The 19,973-nt window shown below is 46.7% G+C and overlaps 1 protein-coding gene across 1 annotated transcript in view; it reads left to right on the forward strand.

The window, feature by feature from the left end:
- LOC144603699 (leucine-rich repeat-containing G-protein coupled receptor 5-like) overlaps window positions 1-19,973 on the forward strand; it is a 132,804-nt gene that overhangs the window by 52,838 nt on the left and 59,993 nt on the right. Inside the window, exon 3 of the mRNA XM_078417340.1 lies at window positions 14,855-14,926. Coding sequence (XP_078273466.1) covers window positions 14,855-14,926 — 72 coding nt within the window. The remainder of the gene's footprint in view (window positions 1-14,854; window positions 14,927-19,973) is intronic.

Below are 19,973 nucleotides of genomic sequence, written 5' to 3' on the forward strand. Positions count from 1 at the left end.
TACTGAAGCCAATTAACCAACACATCTGTACGTCTTTGGAGTGTGGGAGGAAACTGGAGCACCTGGAGAAAACCCATGTAGTCACAGGGAGAACGTACAAACTCCGTACAGACAGCACCCGTAGTCAGGATCGAACCTGGGTGTCTGTCACTGCCATGCAGCAACTCTACCACTGCGCCACTGTTCTGTCCTAGACAGACCAAGTAAACTGGCCCTTTAGCCCATCTTGTCCACACTGACCATCAAAGTAATTGGCTGATCTGATCTTTCAAATCTGTCGAGGAGAACTGAGACAGCACCTTGCTGTATTAACCAGTGTTGCGGCAATTAATCTTCGTAAGATCGCGTCAATGATGAAATCTTTCACAAAATACCAGTCAATATCATAATTGACAATATTTTTCAATACTCGGCCAAATTCCCAAGGGTATTCTTTAATTAAAGGTACAATTTTACAACTTTGCTGATTACAGTGCCAGAGATCAGGGTTCAACCCTGACAACAGGTGCTGTTTGTACAGAGTTTGTATGCTCTCCCTGTGACCTCGTGGGTTTTCTCCGGGTTCTCCAGTTTCCTCCCACACTCCAAAGACATAGAGATTTGTAGGTTAATTGGCTTTGGTCAAGTTGTAAATTATCCCTGGAGTGTGCGATAGTGCTCGTGTACGGGGTGATTGCGGGTCAGCGCAGACTCAGTGGACTGTTTCCGCGCCGTATTTCTAAAGACTAAAGTAAAGAAGGAGGAGATATTCTGAAGATCTTGCTTCCATAATCCCCCTAGGGTTTTACGGAGATTAGGAGCAGCATTGTTAGAGTATGAACATCCAGTGCCAAGAATGAACCCAGATTGGGTTTGGAGGAGCATGCACGCACACCTCGAATGGCACGGCACCCATGGTAACCTCATCTTTTATCAGCATCCCACATGTTGACAATTGGCCTGATAATGTCTTCAAAGAAAATGTAGGAACCTGTGCCAGAAGCAGAATGGGAAACCGAGAGAGGTTCTATCAACAAGTTGCCCATTAGTACCTTGCAGAGGCCATAGAAGTTCATCTAATGGTTCTCCTTCCAACTGCTGGCTCCAGCCTTACGCTACCATCATTAAGTTTTATCAGAAGCAAATGCTTTACTGCATCAGTGTGAAAGCTGAGGTCAACGTGCACCATTGCATGCTCCGATCATTTCCTGCAGAAAAAAATATTCAGAAAATATGTTTGTAAGAAGTTCCTTTTGCTCTTGCAGAGCCTACCATCAGTGCCTGCAACTGGCCTCCTTAGTCTGACTTAATACCATAGCAAAGCCCTCACATTTTACTTAGCTCCATAGCTTGGCTTTAATAGCAAGGAAAATTGGGATAAGATCCTTTTCCTGGCTCGAGCAAGTTTTAAATAGGCCAGCACCTGTGAGTTTTTATTTCTAACTCCATGCTACTCAGAGTTGATTAGCGTCAAATGCTTTTACTTGTGGTCAGAAACAATATCATATTTTCAGCTTTGGTTTAGTGCCTGATGCCATAAGTGGCCTCTTTAATTGAAGTTGCCAGCTTATGCTGGAAGATGAACTGAAAGTCCAGCACCATTTGCATCCACCACTGTTCATGCTAAAGTATATAGTTGTAAGGTTATACTCCTTCAAGCTCGGTCATTAAACAGTTCATTTTAATCATGTACCAATACCATCAAAACTCAGATTTTGCTGTTAAAGAGAATCAAAACTCGTCAATGTCAAGTATTAGCATGTAGGAACAAGGAAGTTCAGATGCTGGTTTACACAAAAGGTCACAAAGTGCTGGAGTAACTCAGTCAGTCGGGCAGCATCTCTGGAGAACATGGATAGGTGATGATTAAAATGTCGCCTATCCATGTTCTCCAGAGATGCTGTTTGACCTGTTGAGTTTTTTTTTTTTTTTTTTTTTTTTTTTTTATATCAAAAAATACTTTATTCAAGTTATAAATATCATTTACAAACCATCATTTTTAAACAAACCCATCCGACATTTCCGGAGGTTACATATTCAATACAGGCATTTACTTGGACATTTACATACATTTACATACATATCCCTTATTTGGAGGGGCGTCTCTCTCCCCCACACCCTGCCCCCCATGTCCAGCAGCGGAAGGACCCTAGACTGTGGTCCTCCCCCACAGGGCCTTGGCGTTGGCTGCACCAAGCTTCAGAGCGTCCCTCAGCACGTACTCCTGCAGTCTGCAGTGGGCCAGTCGGCAACATTCCTTGACGGACAGCTCGCTCCGCTGGGAGGTCAACAAGGATCGGGCAGACCAAAGAGCGTCTTTCACCGAGTTGATGACCTTCCAGCAGCACTCGATGTCAGTCTCGGAATGCGTCCCTGGGAACAGTCCGTAGAGCACAGAGTCCTCTGTGACGGAGCTGCTCGGAATGAATCGTGACAGGGACCCCTGCAGACCTCTCCAGACTCGCCTGGCAAATCCACACTCTTTGAAGAGGTGGGCCACCGTTTCCTCTCCGTAGCAGCCGTCCCGAGGGCAGCGTGCGCTGGTAGTGAGGTTCCGGCGGTGCAGGAAGGATCTGACTGGGAGGGCTCCCCTCACCGCCAGCCAAGCCAGGTCTTGGTGCTTGTTGGTGAGTACTGGCGATGAGGCATTTTGCCAGACAAGCTGGGCAGTCTGTTCTGGGAACCACGCCACAGGATCCATGGAGTCATTCCCCTGCAGTGCCTGCAGGACGTTCCGTGCTGACCACTGCCCGATGGACTTGTGGTCAAAGGTGTTGGTCCGGAAGAACCTGTCCACAAACGACAGATGGTTCGGCAATGTCCAGCTGACTGGCACATTGCGTGGCATCTGCGCCAGGCCCATCCTTCGCAACACCGGGGACAGGTAGAACCTCAGCAGGTAGTGGCATTTGGTGCCCACGTGCCTTGGCTCTACGCTCCGCCTGATGCAGCCACACACGAAGGTGGCCATCAGAATGAGGGCGACGTTGGGCACGTCTTTACCCCCGTTGTCTGCCGACTTGTGCATTGTGGCTCGTCGCACCCGGTCCATCGCCGACCCCCAGATGAAACGGAAGACGGCCCGGGTGATCCCCTTGGCGTGGGAGGGAGGGACGGGCCACACTTGCGCCAAGTACAGCAGCCCCGAGAGCACCTCACACCTGATGACCAGGTTTTTCCCCGTGATGGAGAGGGAGCGCTGCTTCCACAGCTCCAGCTTCTTCCCCACCTTGGCTATCCGCTCCAGCCAATTTTTGTCACATGCCTCAGCCTTCCCGAACCAGATCCCCAGCACCTTCAGGAAGTCAGGCTTGATGGTGAAGGGGATGGAAGATCGGTCGGGCCAGTTGCCAAAGAGCATGGCCTCGCTCTTCCTGCGGTTTACCCTGGCCCCCGTGGCCAACTCAAACTGGTCGCAGACGCTGATCAGTCTGCGGACCGACCCTGGATCCGAGCAGAAGACGGCGACATCGTCCATGTACAGGGAGGCCTTGACCTGAGTGCCCCCACTGCCTGGCAATGTCACTCCTCTTATGCTCGCATCCTTCCTGATGGATTCGGCAAAGGGTTCAATGCAACAGACGAACAAGACAGGGGAAAGAGGGCAACCCTGCCTGACTCCAGCCCTGACGGGGAAGCTGTCTGATTCCCACCCATTAATTTGGACTGCACTACAGATCTCGGAGTAGAGCAGTTGTATCCACTTCCTGATTCCCTCCCCAAAGCCCATTTTGGAGAGCACGTCCCTCATGTACGTGTGCGATATCCTGTCGAAGGCCTTCTCCTGGTCCAAGCTGACCAGGCAGGCATCCACCCGTCTGTCCTGCACGTAGGCAATGGTATCTCTCAGCAGCACCAGGCTGTCTGAGATTTTCCTGCCAGGTACAGCACAGGTTTGGTCCGGGTGGATCACCTGTCCCAGAGCAGACTTGACCCGGTTGGCGATGGCCTTAGACAGGATCTTGTAGTCTACATTCAACAATGTGATGGGTCTCCAATTCCTTAAGTCATTCATCTCCCCCTTCTGCTTGTAGATCAGGGTGATGTTGCCCTTCCTCATAGAGTCTGACATGCTGCCGGCTAGAAGTATATCGTTGTACACTTCCAGCAGGTCCGGGCCCACCCAGTCCCACAGAGCCGAGTACAACTCTGCCGGTAAGCCATCGCCTCCGGGAGTTTTACTCGAGTGAAAGGAACGGATGGAGCCAGTCAGCTCCTCCAGGGTCAGTGGTTGGTCCAGACTCTCCCGCTTGCTGTCGTCCAAGACTTCCGTGATGGAGGACAGGAAGTTCTGGGAGGCGGTGCTGTCTGTGTTCTTTACATCGTACAGATCCTTATAAAAGGATCTGCAGATCTTGAGCATGTCTGACTGCGAGGATGTTACCGAGCCGTCCTCCTCCCTAAGGCTTTTGATCACAGAGCTCCCCCTGTGAACCTTATGGAAGAAGTAACGTGAGCACGTCTCATCCTGCTCAACATGGCGGACCCTGGACCGGAAGATGATCTTGGAGGATTCAGAGGTAAAGTGCCGAGCTTGCCGGCCCTTCAACTCTCTCAGTTCCTCCCTCACATCCACCCCTCTCCTCTGCAGAAGGAGTAGCTGCTGCAAATCTGTCTGGAGTTGACACAGTTCCCTCTTACCCTGTCTTGCTCTCTGAACACCTTTGGAGACGAAGAACTTCTTGATGTTCTCCTTTGTTGCCTCCCACCAGAGTGTCGCGGAGTCAAAGAGGGGCCTCACAGTTCTCCAACATGCGTAGTCCCTCTTTAGCTCCTCAACGTTCTCCGGGGTCAACAGCTCCACGTTTAACTTCCACGTCCCTCTGCCCGCCTTCCGGTCCTCCTGTAGGTGACAGGTGGCCTGAAGGAGGCAGTGGTCAGAGAAGAACACCGGCGCGAGGTCGGTGTGTCTGACCGTGACGGCCTTCGATGTGAAGAGGAAGTCTATCCGGGACTGGGCTGAACCGTTCGGTCCTGACCAGGTGAACCGCCGCTGGGCTCCGCCTGCAGGGTCACTGAAGGCGTCGCGCAGCTTTGCATCTTTGACCGTCTCCACCAGGAGTTTGGAGGTGCCGTCCAGTCTGTGGTTGGCACTGCCGGATCGTCCAGCCGCATCGATGATGCAGTTGAAGTCACCGGCCAGAACGAGCGGTCTAGACGTGGCCAGCAGCGGTGGGAGCTGCTGGAGAACGGCCAACCGCTCGCTCCGCCTGGGTGAGGCATACACATTTATCAGCCGGAGCGGAGAACCACGGTACATTACATCCACCACCAAGAGACGCCCCCCCACCACCTCCCTTACCTCAGTGATGGTGAAGCCCCCTCCCCGCAGCAAGATCCCCAGACCGGACGCTCGACAATCATTGCCCCCCGACCATACCGACAGTCCGTGGGGCCACCATCGCGACCACCTCCGATAGCAGCGAAGGTGTGGCAGCCCGCACTCCTGTAAAAAAGTCACATCCGCCTTTACCTTGGCCAGGTACTGCAAGGCGGATACACATCGCGCAGTGCTCTTCACACTGCGCACGTTTAAGGATGCCAGTTTCAGCTCCATTGTCCTTTATTGTCCCAGGCGATCCTCCCGCATGCCAATCATCTGGCTCAGTTCCTGCACATTTCTGTCGCACAGGTAATGGTACAGGTTGGTGGCTTCCTCCGCACAGGGTGTGTTTTCTGGCGAGGCCACTGCGCTGCTCCCAGTTTCCTGGAGCTGGGGCCCATTTGCCACTGCACTGCTCCCGGTCTCCCGGAGCTGGGGCCCATTGGCCACTGCACTGCTCCCGGTCTCCCGGAGCTGGGGCCCATTGGCCATTGTGCCGCTCCCGGTCTCCCGGAGCAGGGGCCCATTGGCCGTTGTGCCGCTCCCGGTCTCCCGGAGCTGGGGCCCATTGGCCATTGTGCCGCTCACGGTCTCCCGGAGCAGGGGCCCATTGGCCGTTGTGCCGCTCACGGTCTCCTGGGGTTGGGGCCCATTGGCACTGCTCCCAGTCTCCTGGGGCTGGGGGGCAACAGACACGTTCTTTTTCTTACCTTCCTCCTCCCCCGTTTCCTTCCTCTGCCTCTGCCTCCGTTGTCGGCCCTTCCCGGTCGTCTCATCCTCCGATGCGGAGAGGCTGCTGGCCTCGTCCTGGGAGAGGACTCTTTTTTGGGACTTGCTTGCCCCCTCCGCCTTTTTCTCCGTGCGCACAGCCTTCAATGTTTTCCTCGGCTGTACCACCTTCCATTCCTCCTCTTCCTGTTCCCCCTCTTCCATCGACTCACCCTCGTGGGGAGGGGCCTGGGGGGCTCTGTCCTGCGGTTTGGGGCTCCTGGTGGTCGCGCTGTCATCGCCCTTGCTCTCCTTTCCTTTTTGGGCTTTTTCAGTGGTAGGAGGCGTCTCGTCCACCCTGGGGGTGCTGGCAGCGGCCCCTCTTATCGCCTGTGCATAAGTGCTTGCTCTTTTAGGGCAGGCCCTGTAAAGGTGGCCTGCCTCCCCACACAGGTTGCAGCTCTTACTCTCTTTACAATCCCTTGTCTCGTGGCCTTCTAACTTGCAGTTTCTGCAGACGACTGTCCTGCATTCTGCCGCCACGTGCCCAGGTTTGTTGCATTTCCTGCACACCCTGGGCTGCCCCACGTACGTCATGTAGCCCCGGTTCCCTCCGATAGCGAACACCGAGGGAGGGTGGACAATGAATCCCTTCCCGTCCACCCTCAGCTTCACTTTTACCTGCCTCTTGCTCGTCCAGATCCCGAACAAGTCCTTTATGTCCACGCAGTTCCCGGCCCCTTCGACGTAGCGCGCAAGGAAGGTGAGGACATCCACGACGGGCACATGTGGGTTGAACATGTGCACCGTGATCATCCGTTCCCTCTGGGTGGGGAGGGTGAAGAGCGGCTGCACCTTCAGGAGCGACAGCGGGGCTTCATCCCCCTTCTCCCGGAAGTCCTGCAGTAACTTCTGCCATCCCGCCGGGTTCTGGAAGGTAACGTCGAAGTATCCGTTACCTGGGAAGTCCTGGAGGCAGAAGATGTCCCCGGCCTTGAATCCACAGGCCTCCAGCCTGTTGAGTTACTCCAGCACTTTGTGTCCTCAAACATTAACATGTCCATTGAGATCAAGTCCTCAAAGCATGGGAACTCAGGAGTCATGTATGGGCCAGACTGGGTAAGTATAAATGATTTATTCCTCTGTTTTAACAACAATATGGTAGTTTCAAGGTTACCATTACTAACACTAAGCTACTTTTTAAAAATTCCAGAATAACATAATTACAAATTAAAAACCTCAGCTGGCATTTTGGGATCAAACTTGTCTTGGATGCCAGTATAGTAGTTTCACCACAACCCATATTTTAATAATCCATATGTCTGAATCTCACCATAATTTCTTCTTGAATTTGTATGATTAATTTAGGGCAAATTCACAAGTAGAATCAACAACTTGTAGAAACGTAACAAATTGAACAGGATAATAATGTCTGAAATATTTTGATAACCCCATAGCCAATATAATCCAAATAGTAAGAAATCAACACATAAATTGTAATGTGATTCTTACTTAAATTAAGACTGAGCCACAGCAACAGACGCCCAATATTAAAAACTTGGGTTAAATTGTGGTCAAAATTATGGCACAACCAAATACCAAGGTGGCTTCGGGCAAAGGTAGGTGGAACTCACAAGTCCCAGGGATCTGCTTTGCCTCCTTTAACCTTATACCATGAACTTAGTGACTGGCTCATCCCACCAGTTGACTCATAACAGTATAACAGAGCTTTATTTGTCGTTCGGTACCGAAGTACCGAACGAAACTACATAGCAGTCATAGAAAAAAAAACCACAAGACACATGACCCCAACACAAACGTCCATCACAGTGACTCCAAACACCCCCTCACTGTGATGGAGGCAACAAAACTTCCCCTCTCTTCCCCACGCCCACGGACAGACAGCTCGTCCCCGACCGACCCGCACAGTCCCCGCACCGGGCGCTGAAACGTCTCGCGGCCGAACCGGGCGATGAAAGGCCCGCGACCAAGCCTTGCGCAGCTAAGTCCCGCAGCCGAGCCGCACCAGCGGTGAAAAGTCCCGCAGCCGAGCCGCACCGGGCGGTGTTAAGTCCCGCAGCCGAGCCGCACCAGCGGTGAAAAGTCCCGCAGCCGAGCCGCACCGGGCGGTGTTAAGTCCCGCAGCCGATTGCACCGGGCGGTGTTAAGCCCCGCAGCCGAGCTGCACCGGGCGGTGTTAAGCCCCGCAGCCGAGCTGCACCGGGCGATGTAAAGTCCCGCAGCCGAGTTGCACCGGGCGGTGTTAAGCTCCGCAGCCGAGCTGCACCGGGCGATGTAAGTCCAGCGGCCAAGCCGCACCGGGATGTAAAGTCCAGCGGCCAAGCCGCACCGGGATGTAAAGTCCAGCGGCCAAGCCGCACCGGGATGTAAAGTCCAGCGGCCGAGCCGCACCGGGGGATGTTAGGCCCCGCAGCCGAGCCGCACCCCGCGCCGTGAGGAAGAGAAAAGTTCCCCACACCCACCCACCCACACCCATCCCCCACACACCACCACCCCCTCCCACACATACACAACCAAAAAAATATATATAAAAATCATCCCAACACCGACACTCAACAAAAAAAGACGGACAGACTGCTAGTCAGCCGCTGCCGTTAGGCGCCGCCACGAGAGCCTTGAATAGTGTGAGGTTGTTGCTTCTGTGTGTTTGATGTTAACTCCCAACAAAGGACAGGGTGTTCTCAGGTAGACACAAAATGCTGGAGTAACTCAGCGCGACAAGCAGCATCTCTGGAGAGAAGGAATGGTCGAGACCCTTCTTCAGTCTGAAGAACCCACTCCTTCTCTCCGGAGATGCTGCTAGTCCCGCTGAGTTACCCCAGCATTTTGTGTCTACCTTCAATTTAAGCCAGTATCTGGAGTTCTTTCCTACACAGGGAGTTCTAAAGTGATTTAGACTTTAGACTTTTGACAAAAGATGTGGAAACAGGCCCTTTGACACAATGAGTCTGCGCCTACCAGCGATCATCCCATACACTAGCACTATCCTACACACTAGGGCCAATTTACAATTTGCAGAAGCCTATAAAACTACAAACCTATACGTTTTTGGAGTGTGCGAGAAAACTGGAGCACCCGGAGAAAACCCATGTGGTCACAGGGAGAGCGTACAAACTCCGTACAGACAGTGCAGTAGTCAGGATCGAACCCAAGTTTCTGGCACTGTGAGGCAGCAACTCTACTGCTGCACCACTGTGCTTCCTTATCTAAACCACCCTTTGACATTTCTGCATGGTTAATTAAGCATCGATTATTTCTCCATTTTTTAAACAATGCACTGGACATTAATTACTTCAAGTGAACCTTTCTGAAATAAAGTGTTTGTTCATGCCAGTCATAACTTTTATGCTTTAAACATTTAAAAAAAAACTTTTTTCTAATTTGCCATTTACTCCCAATTTGATTCCAAAGTATACATCTCTCTCTTTATTTCACTTTCTGTCCTTGATTTAATATTTAATTTATTTGATCAAATTTACATTTTCTTTTTAGTCCTTGCATTGATTTCACTCCTTTGATCTGTTCCTGCAGCATTATAAACGTGAAATTTCAGGAAAATATCGTCAAACCTTTTCTGTCCCGTGCCATTCAAACTTTCAGTAAATATCATTTATTGTCTTGCTACAACCAAAATTAGTTATTACATTGTCGACTCCTCAAACACATGAAAAAATTAGATATAAGAGACCAGGGGATTCCTGGCCAATATTGACCGCTAAACCAACACCACCAAAATAGGCAATAACGCTGGGAGCTTGTTGTGGACAAGTTAGCGGCTGGGGAAATTTTTAAAAGAAGCACATTGATTTGGTTTAGTTTAGAGATACAGCGCGGAAACAGGACCTTTGGCCCACTGAGTCCACGCCGACCAGCGATGACTTTTTTTTCACCAAAGCCAATTAACCTACACACCTCTACGTCTGTGGAGTGTGGGAGAAAATTGTATCACCCGGAGAAAACCCACGCGGTCATGAGGAGAACGTACAAACGGACAGCCCCCGTAGTCGGGATTGAACCCGGGTCTCTGGCGCTGTAAGGCAGCAACTCTACCACTGCGCCACCGTGCTGCTGAAGAGACAAAATGCTGTGAGACCGAAAGCCTGATTCTCAGAAGACTATTACACAGGTACAGCAAGTAACCAAACAAGCTAACAGGAAGTGATTGCTTATAACAAGAAAAGTTGCATGCAAAACTAGGAAAGTGATGCTGCAGTCGTATAGGACATTAGCTTGTACAAGAGGATGCCTGTGGTGTTATCATAACCAAGCTTCAGAAATACTTTGTTGGCTGCAAACTTTGATTTACGATACCGTATGGTCTTAAAATATCTTATACAAACCCATTCCTCCTCTTTAATCTCAGAAAACAAAATGAAGCAAGAAAATAAAAGTTGCAATTAGTGCAACGGCATGTAAAACAACCTGTCTAAACTCTGATGGCTTTTATCTTCCTGGGTTTATGTATTTAATGAGAGCATTGTTTAATGTCAATTAAATTTAAAGAAGTTAATACAGAGTAAAATATATGATTGTGAAATGGATGGATGATCTGATCCCATCGTTTCTTACCAAGCAGCTCAATAATTTATAGGTCTTTTTCCACTTCATAAAATGGTGACCAACTCCTTGGTGGATGCACAGTTCTCAGGATTGCACCAGAACTGAAACAAATGCACAATTACAATGTGGGGGAAGGAACTGCAGATGCTGGTTTAAACTGAAAATAGACAAAATGCTGGAGTAACTCAGCGGGACAAGCAGCATCTCTGGAGAGAAGGAATGGGTGACGTTTCGGGTCGAGACCCTTCTTCAGACTAGAGTCTGAAGAAGGGTCTCGACCCGAAACATCACCCATTCCTTCTCTCCGGAGATGCTGCCCGTCCTGCTGAGTTACTCCAGCTTTGTGCGCCTATGCACAATTACAATAATGGATGAATGGCAAGAGGTGGAATGAGTTCAACATTTTAACACAAAGTGGCTTGGAATATTGTGGGAAGAAGTCACCAATGTACAGTAAAGCAATATTTGCCTCTCCCACTCTGTTACAATGCAGTTTAAATAAGGCCACCAGGTATTTATGGGAAGGAAGCAGATTTAAAAACACAAACTCTGTGGGAATGAAATAAGAGTTAGACGGTCACATTCCTTCATGGTTGTAATGGAAAAGTAAAGAGTATTTATTGCAGATCAAAATATCTCCACACGCATGGGTAGTGGGCAGGACCCACAATTAATACAGTGTGGAGGTTGGGTTTGAGGATTTGCATGCTATCAGCACTGATATGTGAGAGATTAATGGACTCAGTAGCCCAGGTCCACATGGAAGCAACACAGAGTGCTGTGCACCTCTGCTTGTGTTTAACACTGTGGAAAAAGCTGTGTTTTCAGAAGCTATAAAAAAAATGCCGCTGTTGTTACATAAGCACCTATTGGGTAAATCTTGCCTACTGTCTCGGTAAACAAAGAAACATAGAAAAATAGGTTCAGGGGTAGGCCATTCAGACCTTCGAGCCAGCACCGCTATTCAATATGATCACGGCTGATCATCTAAAAACAGTACCCCGTTCCTCCTTTTCCCCCAGATCCCTTGATTCTGTTAGCCCTTAAGAGCTAAATCTATCTCTCCCTTGAAAATATCCAGTGAATTGGCCTCCACTGCCTTCTGTGGCGGAGAATTCCCCAGATTCACAACTCTCAGGGTGAAAACGTTTTTCCTCACCTCAGTCCTAAATAGCAGACCCCTTATTCTTAAACTGTGACCCCCCCTGGTTCTGGACTCCCCCAACATCGGGAACATTTTTCTAGCCTGCCCAATTCTTTAAGAATTTTATATGTTTCTGTAAGATCCCCTCTCAACCTTCTAAATTCCAGTGAATACAGGTCCAGTCGACCCATTCTTTCATCATATGTAATGTCCCGCCATCCCGGGAATTAACCTGCTGAACCTATGCTGCACTCCCTCAATAGCAATATTGTCCTTCCTCAAATTAGGACACAATACAATATTGCACACAATACTCCAGGTGCAGTCTCACCAGGACCATATACAATTGCAGTAGGACCTCCTTGCTCCTAAACTCAAATCCTCTTGCAATGAAGGCCAACATGCCATTAGCTTTCTTCAATGCCTGCTGGACCTGCATGCTTACTTTCAATGACTGATGTACAAGCACACCCTGATGTTGCACCTCCCCTTTTCCTAATCTGACACCATTCAGATAATAATCTGCCTTCCTGTTCTTGCCACCAAAGTGGATAACCTCACATTTATTCACATTATACTGCATCTGCCAGGCATCTGCCCACTCACCCAACCTATCCAATTCACCCTGCAGCCTCACAGCATCCTCCTCGCAGCTCACACTGCCACACAGCTTTGTGTCATCCGCAAACTTGTAAATATGAAGTGCAAGGGGCAAAGGTGGAGGAGATCTATGCACATACAGAGCGTCCTCCTGAATGTACAAATCATGGCAATACAGAGAGGCAGCACAGTGGCACAGCAGTAGAGTTGCTGCCTTACAGTGCCAGAGACCTGGGTTCAAACCTGACTACGGATGCTGTCTGTACGGAGTTTGTGCGTTCTCCTCGTGACCTGCGTGGGTTTTTCTTCGGGAGCTCCGGTTTCCTCCCACACTCCAAAGGGATTCAGATTTGCAGGTTAATTGGCTTGATAAAATTGTAAATTGTCCCAAATGTGTGTGTGGAATAGTGGTAGTGTGTGGGGATCACTGATCAGCACGTACCCGGTGGGCCGTAGGGCCTGTTTCCACGCTGTATCTCTAAACTAAACTGAACTAAAAGGAAGGCACAATTGGGTTTGTCAGCTGACTGAGCTTGGTGCCTGTAACCTGACTGCATCCCAAGGTTGTGTCGGAAGCAAGTGCAGATGCTGGTTTAAATCGAAAATAGAAACAAAATGTTGGAGTAACACGACGGGACAGGCAGCATCTCTGGAGAGAAGGAATGGGTGACGTTTCGGGTCGAGACCTTTCTTCAGTCTGATGATTACAGCCTGAAGAAGGGTCTCAAACTGAAACGTCACCCATTCCTTCCCTCCGGAAATGCTGACTGTCTGCATCCTAAGGTTCTGGGAGCAGCCGAAAATGACATGGTGCAAAGTGTGAGGAGCAAGGGCAACGAATAACCTTCTTCCCTACGTTCTTTTAAAGAAAAATCATTGTACACAGGAAGTCTGGATCATTGACATTCACAAGTAGGCAATTCGCAAACAGCTAAACAAAATCAACCCACTAGGAGACACATCAACACATCTGTCTTGAGGCTAATGGCAAAGTAATGGATCTCAAACCACAGGAATTCAGCCCTGAAATAAAATAACCTAAAGCCCCTCTGGCCAGACTACTGGAATTTATAACGGAACCAATGATCCAAGACAGAGACTGAAAAAAATTAACATTCATAAACATTGGACAAAGGAAAAATATTTAAAGATCTAGGCCTCATCGCACACAGACACTCACATTTCAGATTAGAGTTGATGAATTAGGTTTTGTATTTATTCCTCTGTGCGGAGCAGTGGGTAAATTCTTTCGGCTGACTTGAGATCTCTAAAGTAAACTTCCAGATGCTGCCGAAGCTGGATTAAGGTGGAAACAAAGTAGCCTATATTTCCCACCGAACGCAATGGCGATGCCATCGCCAGGCAATGTTATTGCAGAATAAATCAGACTGCAGAGTCCCGATTATGCACACATGCGCCCAGATGCAGTAATCGTGAAGTTGTGGTCAGAGATAACTTTGGTCACCCACGAGGTGACCGGAACTAACATCTTGACAAAGGCACAAAGTGCTGGAGTAACTCAGCGGGTCAGGTAACATCTCAGGAGAACATGAATAGGCCATGTTTTGGGTCTGGGCCCTTCTTCAGTCCCAACCCGAAACATCACATATCCATGTTGTCCAGAGATGCTGCCTGTCTGCTGAGTCACTCCAGCACTTTGTTATTCCTGCACTTTATGTCTTTAAAAAAAAACTAACAGTTAAACCCTGGTCAGGGAAGAAATATCTTTAATCATCCACTGAGCAAAGAAATAAATTAAATCTAAAGGTACACACAAAGTGCTGAAGTAACTAAATCTGATATATTAAGGTCCAAATGAATTTTTACTGGCCTAGTTGATCATTAGTTTACCTAAACTATATCATTTTTTCCTCAACCCTGCTTATTTTTCCACATACAGCATGGAAACAGGCCATTCGGCCTAACTTGCCCACACTGACCAATGGGTCCCATCTACACCAGTCCCACCTGCCTGCATTTGGCCCTCTGAACCTGTCTTATCCATGTATCTGTCTAATTGTTTCTTAAAAGTTGCAATATTCCTTGCCTCAACTACCTCCTCTGGCAGGTCATTCCATCCACCCACCACCCTTTGTATGAAAAAAATTACCCCTCAGATTCCTATTAAATCTTTTCCCCCTTCACCTTAAACCAATGTCCTCTAGTTCTTGATTCCCCTACTCTGGGCAAGAGACTCTGCGCGTCTACCCGATCTATTCCTCTCATGCTAAATTAAAAGATTTAAGCTCCTCGAATTTAAGGCCATTTATTTCTTCTATATGCTACTGATATAAAATATGTTTTCTCTGAATGCACAATGCCTTTCTTGCTTTATCCGTTAGAAGCAATTAATGTAACATTTACCGAGAAGATAGTTTTGTATTAAATATTCCGTGCAGTTACAAGAGGTTTTTTTTAAATAATGGAAATGTTCATTTTTGTATATTTATGTTGCATTTCTTAGCTTTTAAATGAATCCCACATGAAGAGATGTGTTTGATTATTCTTCCACCCTGCAGACGCCTTGCCGGAAATGACTTGACAAACATCCCCACGGGAGCATTTGACGGTCTTTACAACCTTAAAGTCCTGTAAGTAAGCCGTATCTTTATTTGAAAACTCTTGTAGTTTAGATCGTAGTTTTAGATCGTAGTTTAGATCGTTTACATCAAATACATCATTTGTAGTTGATGTATTGACCAACAAAAATGCCGAAATTCTGCAAAGTCCTGCAGAACATTGTGTTCTGATTCCCAAGTTGCTCTTGGAGGCTAAGTTAAATGTTGTCATTGGAAACATGTTATGTCCGAGGTAGACACAAAAGCTGGTTTAAATCGAAAGTAGACACAAAATTTTTGACCCGGTGCAGTTGCTGCTGCTGTTGGTACAATTGCTTTGCGATAGAAATGTGGCATGTTATAAAATTATCTTCTACCAAAGTAAATTACATACCAAAGAGTAATTTATGACTATCATTAAAGGTAGGTGTGTGGGGATATATAGATCAGGGCTATAAATGTGTAAGAAAATAACTGCAGATGCTGGTACAAATCGAAGGTATTTATTCACAAAAAGCTGGAGTAACTCAGCAGGTCAGGCAGCATCTCAGGAGAGAAGGAATGGGTGACGTTTCGGGTCGAGACCTTTCTTCAGTCTGATCCACATGAATGTGGTCACGTTATATATAGCACAAATGCTATAAATGTGGTCACGTTAATCCATTAGCCTGAGCCCAGAGTTTCAATATAAAAGGGTAGGAGTAAATATCTAATAAACAATTTCATTGACTGAATCTCCAATCTACGTATAATATGCTTGTTATCATATTTCGTAATGTGACTAAATTATAAGGTATTATTTTTTACAATCTATTCATGGCTACTGTTATAGCTGGCTTAAGTGAACATTATGTAATAACAAGGAACTGCAGGTGCTGGTTGAGAACCAAAGATAGGCACAAAATGCTGGAGTAACTCAGCGGATCAGGCAGCATCTCTGGAGAAAATATATACTGCGGGTGATGTTTTGGATCGGGTCTGAAGAAGGGTCCCGACCCGAGACGTCACCTATCCATTTTCTCCAGAGATGCTACTCCAGCTACTTCTCCTGAGCCACTCCAGCATTTTGTGTCTATCTTAAGTGAACATTAACCTCGCAGAAATAAATGGCAGCAACACAAAATCAGCATCAGCTTGGGAAAATGTATTCATGATTGCTTTCAGCCTGTTAAATTCTTAATAAGTACAGATGTCAGGAGTTATGGGGAGAAGGCAGGGGAATGGGGTTGAGAGGGAAAGATAGATCAGCCATGATTGAATGGGGGAGTAGACGATGAGCCGAATGGTCTAATTCTGCTCCTAGAACTTATGAACATGAATAAATGCACATACTATTTTAAAAAAGAGGCTGTCTTATTTCTCAGAAGAATTTAAGGCACATGAAATCTCTACTTTTATTGTTTGTGTACGTGTTTGGAACTGTTCAAGGGTATAACAACAGTAATAAAGCAGTAAATTGGTGTTTAGCCATAATGCTTCAATATGAAAGGGCATGTAAAGCAGTACATTTTCTTCCACGGAACCTATTTGAAGCCAAGAGAAAAGGTTGTAATTTGAGAGTTGTTCATTAATCATCTTCACCCTGCTGATTAGGAAAGTGTTTGTTTCTGCCGAATAAAAAATAATCCGCCCTCGCCTTGGGCCAGGAAGATTTAGAACGTACACACTCCCAAGAGAGATACATAAAAGGTCTTTGTCAGGCAAACGGTTGTTGATGGAGAATGTATTTGGTTTCTGTAAAGGAAGTGGGTCAAGGTGTGAAGAGAATTGTTCAATAGAGGTATTTAGTAGTGAAGAGAGCTTCATTTTAGGAACCACTCAGATTTAAAATCCTTGATGCTGATTATTGGGGCTGTTTGGTGGGAGGCTACTGTAACTATCGGTATGTCATTTTTTCTGGGTATTTTTGGAAGGGGCTAAGTCGAGGGTGGGGATGATCTGTTGTGATTTACATAAAAGTGTCTGATAAAATTAAGTTTGTTAGAAGTCAGGTTTTAGTTTCCATTAAACCAGTAGTGATATCTGGGTTTTCAAGTCTGTTTGTATTTTACTAAACATTACTTAAAGGAAACATTGCAAGAAGGAACTTCAGAGGGTGATTTAAACTGAAGATAGACACAAAATGCTGGAGTAACTCAGCAGAGCAGGCAGCATCTCTGGATAGAAGGAATGGGTGATGTTTTGCGTCGAGACCCTTCTTCAGTTCCTCAAGCAGTTCCTTTGGGAAACAGTTCCTTGAGGAAGGAGATGTGGAGGAATGCCTTTAGTCAGAAGGTGGTGAATCTATGGAATTCATTGCCACAGAAGGCTGTGGAGGCCAAGTCAATGGATATGTTTAAGGCAGAGATGGATAGATTCCAGTACGGTTGTCAGGGGTTATGGGGAGAAGGCAGGAGAATGGGGTTAAGAGGGAAAGATAGATCAGCCATGATTGAACAGTGGAGTAGACTTGATGGGTGGAATGGCCTAATGCTGCTCCTATCACTTATGTACCTATGAACAATGTAAATGATTTTTAATTGGAAATTATGAGGATTTTTTTATTAGACTAAATCATATAGAGGAAAAATTGAATGGATTCTAAACTCAAGAAAATTTCTTACTTGGTCCAAAAGAGGGAATGACTTATGTACTAGATTATAGGATACTCCTGATCTCTCAAACACATTGTGTTAAAACTAATGGGGTTGACTTTTCCATTGCCACTAGTTATAAATGGGTTAAAGCATTATTTACGAAATATCTCACTTACCTTTTGATGAACCAAGATAATTAAGTAACTGAAAGATCCTGCCAAGATTCCTCCTCCAATCGGTTTGTGAATCTTCCTGTAGGCAATACTTACTGCAGCAACCTGTCTCATGCCCAAATATTTCCTTACATTATTTATAAGGAGGCTTTTTGACTCTGAGCCCCATCCCTTTTTTACCACATATTTTACTCGAACCCATTCTGTCCATTAGGTCTTTCTCTTCTCCCCAACTCCTCTGCTTCTACCACAAGACACCTACATGAGGGATAATGTACAATGGCCAGTTCAGAGACAATTTCTTCCCAGCAGCTATCAGGCAACTGAACAGCTGGTCCTGAGCTGCTATCTACTCGTTGAAGACCATTGGACTATCTTTAATTGGAATTTACTGGACGTTATCTTGCATTAAACATTACTCGCTTTATAATGTATCTGTACATTGTGGACAGCTCAATTGTAATCATGTGTAGTCTTTCTGTTAGGATGCAACAAAAAAGCTTTTCACTGTACCTCGGTACATATTACAATAAACTAAACGAACTAACTAACCGAACAACCAGCTCTTTTCTTGGGATAGACTCAACGTGCCTGAGTAACTCAGCGGGTCAGGCAGCATCTCTGGAGAAAAGGGATGGGTGACGTTTTGGGTTGGGACCCTTCTTCAGACTGAATTTTGGACCCCATTCTCCCGGTGACTCATGTTGGTGTGAATGAGAACGTGAAAACTCCATTCAGATAATACCAAGAAAGGTCAGAATCGGTGACACTAATGAAACAACGAACCACTAAAGCTATTGAGCCAACTGCACCTCCTGGGGTGATATTGTGCCACCATCTGTAAATGTAATGAATTATATGTGACACAGTTTAGAATGTGTCTTCAAGCCACAATCAGCCTTAGATCGTCAAAGAAAAACTTTGCCTCGCAGAGAGATCCATATTTGAAGCAGGGATGTTGTTGGCTGAAACGATTATCTGCCTTATTATTGTAACCTACCGAAACTTGTTTATAAAACAAAATGTCTCTATCCTGGGTTACAAGTTGTCGAATCAGAATAAAACCCAATATTATTTATGATCAGGGAGGGAATGCAAGAAAATAACTATTTTTAGGATAACTTATTCCAGGAATATCAAATGACTTGCTGTAATAAATTTAGATTATTAAATAAATTCCGAAATGCTGTGGTATCAATTTATGCTGGAAAATGTGCTGCTTATAATTTTATCTTCAGTCAAGTTTGACAACTAATGGAATGGTTAGCACTTTCAGATCCAGATATTTGTTGCCTCAGGCAAGCAATTGAGACCAGATCAAGTGCAGTGAAATTTAAGGCTTTCCCCCATGCCAGCAATTAAAGCATGTCGAGGATCCTAAAGTCCTTACAATGTCGGTAAACTGCCCAAGCTGGAGTATTAAAGATTTTTGTAGAAACATATTGCCCCGCAGTGTTGCTTGTGCCAAATGCACTGATGCTGCCAGCATCGGCTTACCTTGGTACAAAGGAACTTTTCTAAGAGGGATAATTAGTCCGTTTTCAGGTCATATCAGCTGAAAAATGGAAAAGATATGATTTAAGAATAACACTTATGCTAAGAACGAGGAAGAGCGTTGATTTTTCAGAGCTGTTTATAGCCTCAGAATGTTCAAAAGCACCACATTGTCTGTGAAGTCATTTTAAAGTGTAGAAGCTGCTGTATTGTGGGTTTTGCAACAGTCATTTTCAAACCCTGAAAGAGGGTCAAGATAAATAACTAAGTATGTAGGAAAGAACTGCAGATGCTGGTTTAAAACGAAGGTAGACACAAAATGCTGGAGTAACTCAGGCGGCATCGCTGAAGAGATGGAATGGGTGACTTTTTCGGGTCGAGATTCCTCTTCAGACTGATGTCAGGGGGGGGGAAAGAGATAGAATGTAGTCGGAGACAGCCATGCTGGTGGGAGAACTGGAAGTGGGGAGGGGAAGGAGAGAGAAAGCAAAGGCTATTCTAGTTCGAGAAGTCCATACCGCTGGGGTGTAAGCTGCCCAAGCAAAATATGAGGTGCTGTTCCTCCAATTTGCGCTGGGCCTCACTCTGACAATAGTGGAGGCCCAGGACAGAAAGGTCAGATTGGGAATGGGAAGGGGAGTTAAAGTGCTGAGCAACCAGGAGATCAGGCAGGTTAAGGCGGACTGAGCGGAGGTGTTCAGTGAAACGATCGCCGAGCCTGCGCTTGGTCTTGCCGATGTACAGGAGTTGACACCTGCAACAGCGGATACAGTGGATGAAGTTGGAGGAGGTGCAAGTGAACCTCTGCCTCACCTGAAAAGACTGTTGGGGTCCTTG

The sequence above is a fragment of the Rhinoraja longicauda genome, chromosome 20 (assembly GCF_053455715.1).
Source record: "Rhinoraja longicauda isolate Sanriku21f chromosome 20, sRhiLon1.1, whole genome shotgun sequence".
NCBI lineage: Eukaryota > Metazoa > Chordata > Chondrichthyes > Rajiformes > Arhynchobatidae > Rhinoraja > Rhinoraja longicauda.